The sequence below is a fragment of the Mauremys reevesii genome, linkage group 1 (assembly GCF_016161935.1).
Source record: "Mauremys reevesii isolate NIE-2019 linkage group 1, ASM1616193v1, whole genome shotgun sequence".
In the NCBI taxonomy this organism is placed as follows: domain Eukaryota; kingdom Metazoa; phylum Chordata; order Testudines; family Geoemydidae; genus Mauremys; species Mauremys reevesii.
In genome coordinates this window covers 274,126,333-274,140,779 of record NC_052623.1, presented here as the reverse complement: position 1 = coordinate 274,140,779, position 14,447 = coordinate 274,126,333, and the positions used below count along the sequence as shown (strand labels likewise).

The 14,447-nt window shown below is 46.6% G+C and overlaps 1 protein-coding gene across 1 annotated transcript in view; it reads left to right on the top strand.

The window, feature by feature from the left end:
* Window positions 1-13,232, top strand: part of LOC120374262 (matrix Gla protein-like) — a 28,494-nt gene extending 15,262 nt beyond the window's left edge. Inside the window, exons 2-6 of the mRNA XM_039493634.1 lie at window positions 5,751-5,822; window positions 8,657-8,801; window positions 9,838-9,873; window positions 11,557-11,632; window positions 12,852-13,232. Of these exons, the coding sequence (XP_039349568.1) occupies window positions 8,741-8,801; window positions 9,838-9,873; window positions 11,557-11,632; window positions 12,852-12,996 (318 nt within the window). The 5' untranslated portion in view covers window positions 5,751-5,822; window positions 8,657-8,740 and the 3' untranslated portion in view covers window positions 12,997-13,232. The remainder of the gene's footprint in view (window positions 1-5,750; window positions 5,823-8,656; window positions 8,802-9,837; window positions 9,874-11,556; window positions 11,633-12,851) is intronic.
* The last annotated feature ends 1,215 nt before the right edge of the window (window positions 13,233-14,447 follow it).

The window sequence follows — 14,447 nt, the reverse complement described above, 5'->3', positions numbered from 1 at the left end:
TTTTCAGTTAGGTGAGAAGGACCTGAAGTAGACCTCCCAGCTGTTTCTCTGTGTGAGTCACTCCCTTCTCTCTCCTAATTTTGCTGTGTCTTCTCTGAGCTTTTTGCTGCTATAGCATGGGTGCAGCTCTCAGTGCGTGCAACACTAGCGCAGACTATTTACTTAGGCTGTTTGAAAAGTCGGTGCCTGTGGATTCTTTGCCAATTCTTAGAGGCTCCCACTGCAGAGGAATCCAGTCATGACTCTAGCAGAGTCTCTGGGCTCCTCCACTCACACACAAGCATCCCTCACCCTTTTGGGGGTTGAGATGAGAGGGGACTGTGACCCCTATCCAGTACCGCCATCAAGCACATTGGTCGGGTGGTCCCTCTGGGGTAGTGCCCCAGTCCCAGCTTTGCATTTGCCCCCAGGGGTTTAGACACGATGCCCCCACCTTGCAAGGAGATGCCCTTGGGTTGCCCGTTATGTTACCTTTTTGGATCTGGAGTCGATATCAGCAAGTTCCTGCACTGGGCACCTGCCAAAAGTTGTGGCAGCTAAATGACTCTCATGTAGGTCCAAACTGTGACCTCCGGGAGGGGGAGAATTCCAGTCCCCTGGTTGCCCAAAATCCAACCCCTACGTTTCACCATGAAGGTGAAAAAAACCTAACCAGCCTTGGCCAATTTGGTGGTATAGGGAAAAATTCCTTCCCAGCCCCAAAGTAGCAACTAGCACAGCAACCACGATAAGGGAGGGGTGGGGGAGGTTGACTATTGGAAACCAACAAACAGGAAGTGGCTCTGAGCACATGGGTCTTATCATAGCTCCAAATTACAGGCCAAATCTTGTGAGACCTCAAGCCTACCATGGAAGGCCTGTGGGGTCTGGAAATTTCATGGGAACAGGCCTGTCCTGTCCATTTGCCTTCTCCCATCCCGGGAGCCACCAAAACACACCCTTCACTAGGCTTGGGGCCTTAACTCAGAATAGTGTCAGTGCTTTGAAAGGGTCTCAGAGATTCCAAGTGTCACCTATACAATAACTTGAACCCAGAGCCTCTAGGCTTCCAGACAGTGTCAGTCACAGACTCTAGCCCTAAAGATCCACAGACTCCATCCTAAAGATTCAGAGAGTTCAGACATCATTATGTATACAACTCAGATACCTCATTGGAGGGCCCTTGACTCTGGAACATGTTCTGCTGTTGGACCAACAGGGTCTGTTGATGTTTTAGGCAGCCTGGACTGTCTATGCTTTCCCATGAGCAGGGTAAGAGTGGGATCTATAGGGACTGCATCCAAGGCAGACATGCTCAGTGACTGCCTGATGGGTGCCTTTTAAAAATCTAATAAATATGACTTATTTATTATTTATTGAATGCCTTGAGCAGGTTCAACAATGAACACCACAAAGAATCAGAAATGGCACCCACCTTCAAGGAGTTTACAATCTAAGTGAGACAGAAAATATACCCGGCAACAAGTGGAAGATAAAAGACTCTGGGGGAGGGGGGTATAGATGTGCTTTAAAAAAAAGTAGAAAATGATATAAATATAATGAACTGATTTCTAAGGCCTTGTCTATACTGGGAAAATGCACTGTACTAGAAAATGTGTTAATTAACCTTGGGTTAACTATGACCAGTTAACACATTTGTAAACTCTATTTGTAGTTGTGTGCTCTAGGTGCTAATCCTGTTTAGTAGTGAGTTAGCTAACACATTTTTCTAACACAGCACACTTTCCCAGTGTAGACATGGCCTTAGGTGGTTGAAAAGTATATGTAAGAATGAGAAGATAAGTATTGCAGCCTTATGGATTCCAGACAGTCATCCATGTACCCCAAAACAAGAGAGTCCCGAGAGTGTCACCAATTTCTGCACATAGAGCAGCACCCATTACTTCACTCTCCATGTTTATTCTTTCATGGGTTTTCTCTCCATGTCCTACCAATGGACTCCAAGCTAGAGCCAGACAGAGCTTGGTCTCCAAGATTAAAAAATTTTCCCACTACATGAGCATCTACAAACTCTGCAGAACTGTGTGAGATAGTTTTGGGACGAGGATTATTATACACCAGGGGTTTGGAGTAAAATTAAACCATTGGTAGCCTTGTCAAACAAAATCAGGACTGTGGCATATTTAGCCCTGGGCCCCAGTCTCAAGGCAGGAGGGAGAAATAGTTCATAGCAGCATAGGGAAAACTGATCAGACCCTCATCTTTTTTCATCCTCTCTCATTTTACGAGAACAAGGAATCTCTTGATAAAAATTAACAGCTGGTAAATTTACTACAAATAATAATAATAATAATGAAAATACTTCTTCAAAGAGCATGTGGTTAGCCTATGGAATTCACTATCATCGGTGGTCATCAGGTCAAATACTTTTGCTGGAACTTAATGTTATGGGCATTAATACCATGTATAGTTATGCATATGAAGATAAGAGTAATCCAATCTCATGCTTCAGGGCATAGGGATTTTTTTCCTACTCCCCACAGAGCATTGCACAATAGGCTGGCTATATTATGCCTCCCCTCTTCTCCCACAGCTTCCCCTGAAAGCACTGGCTGCAAACAGAGACAAAAAACGGACTTGGTCTGATTTGGTACAGCAAATCTCATTTCCTTATGAAAGAGAGGGTGAGGGCTTTTCAGAGGTAGCATAGACCTGAGTCGGTCCTGCACCTCAGACCTTGAGGGTAAAAAGGATGTATAGCGTGTATCAAGATGGTAGGCCACTGGTATTTCCATTCCAGATGGACAAAATAGGGTGTTTCTTAGAATAATAGATTCAGTCCAATTTTGCATCTCATAACAACTGCAGATTTTGGATCTAAAAACCTAACTAGGTTCTTTGGTCCAAAACAACCAATATGATTCTCTTTATCCAGCAGATGAATGAGAGATGCTGGCTTTGAACAGAGTGAGGTCACAGTCGCTTTCTTATCTCTCTGCAAGTCTGGACAGGAAACTAGGCTGGATGAAACTCATCTGGCTTCAGAGAATGAGTCAGATCATGACATTGTGCAACTTGAGGGGCAGGAGGTGGGAAGGAAAGTGCAGAGGAGGGAGGAATTCTGTTTTGCCATCCCACAGCAGCTCAGCTCAGCAGCATCCTGTGTTTTTACAGTGAGAGTCTTGATTTTGTTTTTTTTTTAGCCTAATTTTTATGTGTTGCTTGATGTACAAGTTCACTCTAGTTACTCATAGGGATGCCTATGCCATAGTGTGTGAGCTCCGGCAAATTAGTAAAACAAAAATAACATTAGCAATCTTCTCTTTCTTCCTTCCTTCCCAGGCTGTAGGAGAAATAGCTTGATCAGTTTGCCTGGGTGTGTGTGGTGAAGAGCTCATTGAGGGAAAGCCAAGTATAGAGATGAAGTTTGCACTTAGTTCTGAATATAGTGAGGCCCATGGGCATTTATATCACTTTATGTAGTGAGCCCCCCAACCTAGGACCAGCTCTTGTGAAAGGTCTGTCTCCTCTGCTCACGACCCTCCCCCTCCCCCATTGGTAACAGCTTTATTGTTTCAATTTCACGAAGTTGTTGTGGGAAGTCATGGTCATAGAGAGTTGATCTATCATGTAGCTAGGGCCAATCTCATGGAGAGCTTTTAATATTAGGATAAAAAGCATAAGCTGGCCTCTGTATTCAATGGAAAGATGGTTCAGGGAATGAAACAATGGTGTGATGTGTTCCTGATGACCTGTGTTACTAAACAAGGGGACTGCTGTGTTTGGTACCAACCACATGCCATTTTGGCATACAACAGCAGGGAGTAGTCCAAACAAATCCCATGGCTGCAGAACAACTTAATGAACTGAAGTCGGTTCCTCAGAGCACTTTCCTCATCCTACCAGCATCACTTGGTTTTACCCTGGTTTCAGCTTTATTCAGTTGGTCTTCACCCAGGTGCTGATTTCAGTTTGACTTCAAGGGAGATGGTGCTGTTTATGTTTCATGTAGAGGAGATGCTAGGCTGGGAGATGTCTGGGTACTTCGGTCATCCCACTAGCTGTCCTTCTTGTTTGCTTTTGATGTTGACTAACATGGGGAGTGGACTGAACATGGCAGGAGATTCTGCACCTGGATGGAACAGTTGCCCATAACCATCTATTAGATTTGGTCAAAGAGGAAGATTTTGAGCCATCTCAGGATGTTTCATTTTACCTTCACAGCCTCTTGGAGTTGGAACAGGCGGGTTTCGAGATCTATGCCCCAAAGAGGCACCCAGCAGGATGACTATGGATGTGCTTCTCTTGTCTATGGACAGGAGGAAATCCTCCCCCATCCACTAGCACAAAAAGTGAAGTCTGTGAACTGTGCCCTGTTCTAAAGCCTGAGAGTAACACAGAAAATTGCTATCTGATAAATGACATTGGAGAAGGTGAGGCTCTGCACCTTGATCCCTATCCCAGGGAGAAGGTGAGGCCATGCCCTCCTTCCTTCTGCCCTGGTCTGTGGAATGGGGCCAGTCACAGTGCACTGGGGTGGGGGGAGGGGAGCATATCATTCAGCCCTATTATGCAAGGAACAGCCCTAGAAGAATAAGTGGGCCAGATCCTGGGTCCTTGCTCCAGCCTCAAGCTGTCTCTGTGAATAACTGCATCATTCCCTCATTCTCCAGCTCGGAAATTCTGGCCTCAAGATGCTGTGCCTTGGCTGTGAGGGCCATGAAGATGCTTGCACCAGGAACATGTGCGACAGCTGCTATCTTGGCCAACACACTGGAGGCCTCCCAAGCTAAAAGCTCACTACATCTTGAGCTAATGAGCCAGTCTTTGTAACATGGGGCTGTAACAGTCTCACCTGCTCTGTGTACTGGGCAAGGGAGACATGGAACACACACTGAGCAGTGGGTCATGCCACTTGGCTAGCCAGCAAGTAGTCATACGTTCTACAATAAACTGGAGAGCCCCCATATAAATTAATCTATTGCTGGTCCTGTAAGTCAATAGTTACCCTGCAGTTTTTATTCTGTGACTAAACTGGACTAAGTTTGATCTTTCTTTGTAAATGGGAAGCTAAGATTTTCAGTTGTTTGCTTAGTGCGTGTAATAGATTTTCTTTACTTTAATCCCACTAACAGCTCATTTAGAAGCTGCCACCCTGACAAGCTCCCACCCCGTTCCAACTTCTCTGAGCTCATTCTGTCAGTGTGGTACTTCTCACTTCATCTGAGGCATCTATTTGTTAATGGAGGAAAAAGAAAATCATTGTTGGAGGCCCCTCCAAGGCAGAGAGCTCACATCACCTGAGCTTTTCTCTCCTACTTTACTGTGCCACTAAGAAGGGACTCCAGCCAACAGTGAGGGAGGTGTGAGGGGACAGGATTAGGGAGTGGGGAGCCTCTGACCTTATCCCACAGTGCATTGCAGGTGTTCCTGCTGACCAGCTCTGCTGAGAGTGGTTCTGATTCAGTGCATGATTATTGGAAGAGTTAGTGAGGAGGAGGTAAAATCAGTCATCAAGGAAAGAGACTAGAGCTCCCTTTAGGGAGCCTCTGCCCACTGCTGGTTAATGGCTTGGACCCAGATAGCTTGCTCTAGACGCGGCCTTGACCCCATTAGCCACTGGCATCCGTTCTGGCTCCCCCACTCTCTCCTGGCTCAATTTCCTGAGGTTTCTGGTTTCCTGAGTGAGGGCAGAAGGTGTTTTTGGCAGAGAAGGTGGGAGCCTGGGGGTGGAGGGTGGATCCAGCGGGGGAGACAGGAGAGGAGGAGTCACTGATCACTGATAAATAAAAAGGCCCCCTCTTCTCCAGTTAATGCTACAGGACGCTGGGAGAACTCCCCCTTAGACAAGAGCTGCAGACTGAAGAGGAAGCAAGTCCAGAGTGAGTATGCAGAGACCTCCCTGTAGTTAGTTAGTTATTAATGTCTGTGCAGTGCTTTGCAGCAGGAAAATGTTAGAGAGATGCTATGGAATGTATTATTATCTCATCCACCATGACAAGGGCTCCAGGGCTGCCTTTGCAGCGCTACCCCTTACCAAGGAACTGCAGAAATTTCCACAAAGTTTGCAGGCAGTTAATATTAGCTCTTGTTCTGTGACCACTGCACACCAGAGGATGCTGTTAGATAGCAAGGGCTGGGAGTCAGAAGTTGGGCTGGGTGTGTTCCACCATGGGGTGTGAGCATTTTTTGGCTTCACCTGGTGAGGTAGGGGGGTGCAGCCCCCAGGGAGGATGAGGTAGGGGGGTGCAGCCCCCAGGGAGGATGAGTGTGTGTAAGTGGTGGGCAGCCAGGAGATGAGCCTCTGCAAGTGAATGCAGTTCCCACAGCAACAATGGAGGCACTCACCCTGGGACAGCACAGAAGGGTGGTTAATTTGACTTCCAATAAGGTCTGTTTGTGGATAAAAGCGAAGTGTTTGGGTGAACGGCCATTTATGACATGCCCTCACTTCTGTGGTGGCGGTGTGTGTGATGCCACAGGCATTCTGGGAATGCTGAGTGACTCGGGAAGAAAGCAGAGGCTGGGGCAGTGACCCTGAGGACTCAGCACTGAAGGACAGGACAGGTACATGGGGTGGGGTTGGTTAGGGCATTTATCACTGTGCGACCCCATCACCAGCACCTCTCTCTGCATGTCCTTCCAGCATCTCCCTCTCTGTGTGCCAGTCACCATCTCTCCAGGCTTACTCCTTATCCCTCTCACGTTAGCCTTCCCACAGGCTGCTGGATTGGCCATGATTTCAGCCCACACTTTGTAAAACCCCTCGAACCGCATGGAATGCAACAAATCCTTACCCAGACCCAGAGCAGCCCACTGCTCTCAAATCCGGGAGGTGCTGGGGTGCAGGGAGAGGAAAGGGAGCTGGGGAAAAGGGATCAGAGGGGAACGGGAGCAGGGCATATCAGACCCCATTTCTGCTCTTTACCACAGAGTAACTGGGGGCTCCTCATCATCCCAGGCTGAGCACTATATATGAGGAATTGGTGCATGGGTGTGAGCTGGAATGGGACTGGCGGTAGAAAGGGGGAAAGCGCGATGTGTGGTTATCCTCTCCTGTGTTGGGCAAAAGGAGGAAGAAAAGCACCTTATTCTCACTGGGGGGCCCTGGTTACAGGCTCTACTGATTTCAGGTCTTTTTCTCCCGCTAAGTATCAGAGGATCTGGACAAGAGCTGTGAGTTTGAAGTTAACTGTTTCTTGGCATTGGTAGGGTGATTGGCAAAGCCCAGAGTAATCTGGTCCTTTCACAGGTCCAAGGCTCAGCCCAGTAGGGAATCATCTGGTTCCTGGCAAAATTTTGGTGCATGATAGGGTCCCTGTTCCATGCAGGCACATGCAGAGTGTGAATCCTCCAGGAGAAGATTGTACACGTGTAATCACAATGGCAAGGAGTAACAGTAACAAATGAGCGACTGTCTCACTGGCCTCAGGGAATGAACTGAGCTGGATTTGTGCCCACTGCCCAGGCTGTGTGACAGCTCCAGACTCCTGGAAAACTGCATGCAATCTCATAGGCTGGTCTGGTGCAAGGGGGGCTATATCAGAGCTCCTCAGTGAGCTTCGTTTGGCTGGAGTGACCTCTTACCACTGCCCAGCTCAGCGCCATTGTCCAGTGTGCCCTATCCTCACACACACTGCTCTGGCTGTGGCTTCACATGTGGTTTAAGTGAAACCACTGATCCCATCTCTCTTCTCTTTGAGTTGGCAGCCGTGAGACTACAGACAGCAGCGCACATTCCCACCAGGGCCAGCTAGTCTGGTGCTGGAAACTGGACTAGAGTTTCCCACATAGCAAGTCAGAGTACGTTTGCTGAACCACTGGAGCAGACTGTGAAGTACTTCTGGCTCCTGCTGGCCTGCAGAGCAATAGATTTGGTTTGAACTTGGGTCCCCTGTATGGCAGGGAAGAGTGTTAGCACCAAATCATGTTCCAAGAGTCAGCAGCTCAGAGTGAAGGATCCATCCTTCACCCAAAGAAGAGGTGGCCCCATTCTACTTAGGGAGCAGTGTTTGTGTGGGACCCCAGAGAATAAATGTAGATAGGTTTCTAGGGGCTACTGCAATATACATATGAACTAACAATAATCCCAGCAGAGGACGGGGATCCCATCAGGGTTTGAGTACCATGAAGGGCACAGTAGGGTGTGTATGGGGGAAAACCACAGGATTGAACTTCTATCTTTCCCCTGGTAGATGGAGTTCAACCAGAGCAGTACTGGGGTACATTAGGGACCAGTCTGAGGGGAAGCCAAGGATGGAACATTTGAGATCAAATTTCCCCACCTCTCCAGGAAGTAGGGGGTTGGTCCCATTCCTTCCAGCCATGGAGCTGACAGACAGTCCAGGCTCTGTGTGTCTGGACCAAGGGTGGTGATGGCAAGGACGGGAGATCAGAGGAAGAATTAGGGAAGCAAATGTGTGGTCCTCCTCGGTGTCTGGAATTACACTCATATAGTTCAACATTTCTGGACATGCAGTGTTAACAGCTCACCTCCCTTTGAACTCTGGCACCCTCCCCCTGCAGCAAGGGCAGGGAAGGGAGTGTTCCTACCGCACCACCAAAGCCTGATTAGACCTGTTTATAGAGGGTGTTTTGTAACAGTCCCATAGAAGGCGAGTGCCAGCCAGGTCCTACCTTCCCCAGGCTCCTTCATCTGATTCCTCCCCTCCCAGCTGCTGCTGTCATAATAAACACTCCACTGCTAACTTTGCAGGCTGTCCAGAATTTCCCGCTGCCCTCAGTGGAAAGAGAGTAAGACAGAGAACGAGAGAGTGCAAGAGAGAGTGACTCCCACACAATGCGGACCCTCATCCTCCTCATGCTCCTGTCTGTTTTGATGGTGGCAGCTTTCTGCTATGGTAGGTGACCTCTTTTATTGGAGCTTGTTTGGAGTGGCAGCCAGCCACAGACACCTCTTGGTCTGGTCAGATGTTTTGCTTTGATGTTTATCTCCCCTTATCTGTTGCTGTCCTCTTGCCCATCCACTCCCTCTACCACTGTGTCAGACGGCTCTGCCTCTACTCCAGAACTCAATCACCTAGATACTTCTGCCTCCAGTCTAGAGCCGCCTGCACTTCAGACCCTTCCTCTTTACCACAGACCATTCTGTCACCACTGCAAACTATCTCCACATCCTCGACAATCCCAATCTGTGTGGATCATAGAAAGAGGAGATGGAAGAAACCTAAATTAGTCCTTCCTTAGTCAACACAACTTGTGGATGCACTGGAGGGGAGATCCCAGGTGCTGTTTACATATCAAAGTGATGCAGGGTCTGGTAAGGTGAATTCCTTATATAGATCCCAGGCCCTATTTCCTATAAGAAGGTGACTCTGAACTGTCCCTGGTTTGCCATTCTGTTGCATCCTCAGCTGCCTGCCTTTCCTTTGTTAATGGTGAGCAAGATTTTTCCACCCATCTTCCCCCTCTCCTTTTGAATGTCTCTCCCATTTTCTCCAGAATACATATACTTGCATATTAAGGGACCAATCTGACCTTGCACTGAAATATGCATATTTGGTGGTGATTTGTATTTCTATAGCATTTTCTATCAAAGGGCTTTACAAATATGAACTCATTAATTAAGCAGCCTGCCCCCACTGTGAAGTAAATAGGTGTCATACCTGTTATATAGAGGGATACATAAAGGAACAGAGGATCAGTGATGCTCCCAAGGATAACATAGTAAATCAGTGGCATAGCCATGGATGGAACCCAGTGGTTCAGTCCTCTGTTCTGACCACTAGGTTGCCTTATTCCTTTCCTTGCTTTTCCTTTTAATCAGTGAATGAGACTCCTCAGTCTCTCTTCCCTTCGGTTTATTAATGGTGAGTGAAAAATTCGGTGTTCCATACCTACAGTGCCTCACTGAATGTTTTCCTCTTCTTTCTCCAGAGTCCCACGAGAGTATGGAATCCCACGAGTTTGTCAGTAAGAGACAATTTTACTACTTTGTTTAAATTAGAGGGGAACTAAGGGACTCCCGTACTCCACTGTCTTCCCCACTCTGCTATGGGTTCAGCTGAGCCTGGCAGGCATGAGAGTGGGGGACGGGTGGAAATTAGAAAGGGGAGAATAAACCACTCCAGACAAATTGGATTTCTTTGGTGACTGAATTTCCGGATGAGTAGAAGGGGGAACAAAACAGATAAAATACAGGTTGAATCCAGGAAAGCATTTGACATAATGTCTTACAAAATCTTACCTGAAAACTAACTGGAATTAGCTTTGACCACTGACATATTCCCTGAAAAGGGTCTTAGAAAATGCTATTGCTAAATAGCAATGTACTGAGTTTAGGAAGAGCTGCCTAAGAGGTGCAGCAGAGATCAACGCCACATCTGATATTAAACCATTAATTAGATGCTGTAAGGGAACTCACCCCCCACTTCCTTCCCCTTGTCACTACAAGGAGCAGCTAAGATTGGCAGGCATGAGAGCGTGGAGCTATTACTCATCTGGAAAAAGGAGTAAGCAGCATGTTGATTCAATTTGAAGAGGATGATAAATTTGGGGAAGGAGCAATAATAGAGAGCAACCTACGCAAGTTTAGAATATAGATGGGTAGAATTTTTATTTATTATTTTTGTAAGGGATTTAACTTGGACAAATGCAAGTTAGTACATTTGGGGAAGAATAATTCAAATTATAGATCTTCAGTGGCAGGGGGACGCGTGGAAAGCAGTAAATTACAAAGGAGATCTTAGGTTCATAGTGATCCAAAAACTGGGCATAATCCTGTAATATGAAATGGCAGCAAAAAAAAAGAGAGTGCCACTATGACTTTGGGCTGTATCTATAGAGGCATCAACCTGGGCTGCAGGTCAGTGATAGGGTTTGTTTATATGGCACTGGAGAGTCCTTGGGACATGTAGTTCATCTATATACCAGAAATATTTCAATGAGTGGGAGGGAATACCTAGAAAAACAACAGAATGTTTAACATGCTAGAAGCACTGAGTGATGAAGAAAGAGTAATAGAACTAGATCTGGGTACCTTGGCCAAATGACAGCCAAGGGAAATAGGATAATCATGGATAAGTATTTGACAAATGTAAACCCCATAAAGGGAGATGAGAAGAACCTTTTTAGTGTGGTTCAAAGAGATGATACTAGACAATGGACAATTTAGGCTGAATTTTAAGGAAAAAGATCAAGTTATGTGATCTATTAGAGTGTGGAATAATCTCCTTAAAGAAATGAGGGAAGACCCATTGATTGGTTATTTAAAATTGATCTGGAGAGTGCACTCTAAGAAACAAGCAGCTGAGGCTGGATGAACAGGGTGATCCACTGGACTCTTTCCATCATTAATTTATGGAATAAGAGTAGCAGGTTGGTAGAGAACATGAAGTCATGAAGAATAGGAGGCTGGTGAGAATGGCAGGCTAGAGGAACATGGGGTGCTCATGACAATGAGAGGCTGGTAGTTTACAGGACTTTGGAGTACAGGAGGCTAGTGAAAATAGAAGGTTGATGGGGTCCAGGAATCCATTGTGAATGGGAGGACAGGTGAGAATGGGACGTTGGAAGAACAGGATTTGTTGTAAGTAGCTGATGATCTTCACTTCAACTATACATTAATTAAAAATAAATATTCTCTCACCTCATCAGATCCCTTCATTAACAGACGAAATGCCAACGACTTCATGAGAGCTCAGCCGAGACGAAACTTCATGGTGCAGGAGAGGTATGTTTTCATAGGGTCTTTGGACATGGATAGAGGGGGCTTGGGGAGATGAAGATCTCTCCTAAGCAAGTTTAAGTTGCTGCCATTGAGGAAGGCCAATGCTATTAGCTTGGAGACAGAATTTCCCTCTCAGCCTGGGGGTCCCATGGGGGAACCCAAAACTGATTGAAGATAGAGGGAGATTAACTTGGAGTGTTATTGAGTATGAGAACTCTTCTCAGTGCCCATAGGGCATTAACTAATCAGTTTGATGAAAGCGCTAGGAGGGTGGGGAAATCACTGGTGTAAATCCTGAGAGGAAGGATGGTCCAACAGTTAGACACCAGTTAGTTCCCTGATTTACCACAGACTTCCTTTGTGTCAAGTCAATTAGTCTCTGTGTGCTTCAGTTCCCCATAACAGCACTGCCCTACCGCTCAGGAGTGTGGCGAGGATAAACACTTTACAGATTAGGAGGTGCTCAGATACTACAGTGCTGTGCTGGGGGCCATACAAATCCCTAAAATAGATAGAAACGGGGATTGGGGATGGGGCCTGAAAGAGAAGAAGAGAGGAACCCAGAGCTGAAATGCACAGTTCTGTGTAAGAGAGACTCAAAGGCAGCTCCGATCTCTTCTTACACTGCTGATCTCTTACACTGCTGTTAACCTAGAATAACTCCACTGATTTCAGTGTAGCTACTTTGGAGCACAGTTTGTGTTGGCACCAGAAAGGGAATGGCCTCCCTGACTCTGGGTGTATCTGCCCCTGTATCGGACAGAAAGAAGGCGCCCTTGTTATGAGATTTCCATGTGGCTATGTCATATGAATAACAGAAAGAAAGTTCACTGTAATTAGCCCTGTGAACTTACTCTTCTAAAGTGATGAGTTCACATGACCCCCTATGAGAGGGCTAGATGGTCCCTTCATGGGACGTTCCAGCTCCCTTCCCTACCCCTGGCAACATGAAAGATCTGAAGAGCTTATGGCAGCAGGTTTGAGCTACTGGGGAAGTGAGACCCACTCCTCCGGCAACATAAGCCTCTACAGGCCCCATCTGCTGTGAATGGCACTTGGGAAAGGGCTCAATGCAGGGTTATTGCATTGTCAGAGCCAAGAAGGGCTGAAAGAACTGTAGAGGCATGTGTGGGAAGGTGTGGCAGGAGGACCTGGCCACAAACAGCAAAGTTTAAAATGACAACTTGCTCTCTCCTCCCCTTCCCCTTCCTTGCATATGCAGGATCAGAGAACGCAATAAGACCCCCCAGGAACGCCAGCGAGAGATCTGCGAGGACTACAACCCCTGTGAACGCTACGCCATGCGCCATGGCTACATCGCTGCCTATAAGCGTTACTTTGGGCAGCGGAGGGGCAAGTTCGAGTAACAAGTTCCCATCCCCGGTGCCTGGAGCCTGGGTTCTGTACCTAGAAAGAGCGATGTCTCTGAAACCTATTAAGTTGCTTGTTAACTGTATGTTATCCTGCCTGCCCTCTGCTTCACTCCCCTGTAACCAAGGATTCCTAGATTTTGTGTTAATTAGCCCAATACCGCTGTAGAGGAGGTTGGACAGGAGCCAGGATGTGGGTGTTTATTAGACAATAAACTGCTGGTTTGATACTATTTCTTTGTGACTCTTTGTGTTTCCTTGTGTTTTTCTTTGGGGATCTTCTACAGGGAGGGTTAGTTTTTCTCTCTATACTCGACAACAGTACTGTGGTAAATTTGAACATCTATGAATCAGATGTGTTTTAAAGGCTGCAACACAATCAGGACTCTGACCTCTATTCTCTAGGGCAGTGGTGGGCAACCTGTGGCCCGTCAGGGTAATCCGCTGGTGGGCCGCCAGACAGTTTGTTTACATTTGCATGGCCACCTGCAACGGCGAACCGCGACCACTGGGAGCTGCAGGTGGTCATGCAAATGTAAACAAACTGTCTGGCGGCCCGCCAGCGGATTACCCTGATGGGCTGTGTGCAGCCCATGGGCCGCAGGTTGTCCACCACTGCTCCGGGGTCTGAAATCGGCTTAAATTTTCACAAGTGACTAGTGATTTTGGGTGCCTGACTTGAGAGACCTGATTTTCAGTGAATGGGTTCTCCATACTTTCTGAAAATCAAGCCCCTTCAAGGTGTCTCAAGTGGGACCCAAAGTTACTAATCACTTGTGAAAATGTAGGCAGAGAAGTTAATGATGGAAAAGACCTGCTAAATAACACCATGTCCATACAACTTCCCCATTTGTGATGATGCAGGTCTGTTCTGTATGCTACAGAATATTCTACAGCCCCAAGTTTATTCTCAAGTGATGGAACTTCCACCACTTCCATTGTATTTAATCATCTCACCTTTTCTCTGAAGTATAATGCGGAAATGTTCTCAGCTGATAAAATGAGAAACTATTGTATGAAACAGACCCTGTTCTTTCTTGCTCTGCTCTTCTTTCTTGCTGTACTGGGAAATCAGACAGAGCTCACAGGGCAAAATACCACCCATATAATATATCCCTCCTTTCTCTTGCTGCCTCCTCTGGAATCTGTAGGGGATAGAAAATGACCTGAGCCTCAGGGCACAGTGCACACATTTTGCATATATGTGCAGGTATATTGTGGTAGATGCTTAGGAGTAAACATACTGTATTCTTCACTGTATCTTTTAGGAAAGTGGTTCTCAATCAGACATATGCATACTCCTGGGGGTACTCAGAGGTCTTCCATGGGGTACATCAATTCATCTAGATATTTGCCTAGTTTGACAACAGGCTACATAAAAAGCACTAGCGAAGCCAGTACAAACTAAAATTTCATACAGACAATGAGTTGTTCATACTGCTCTCTAT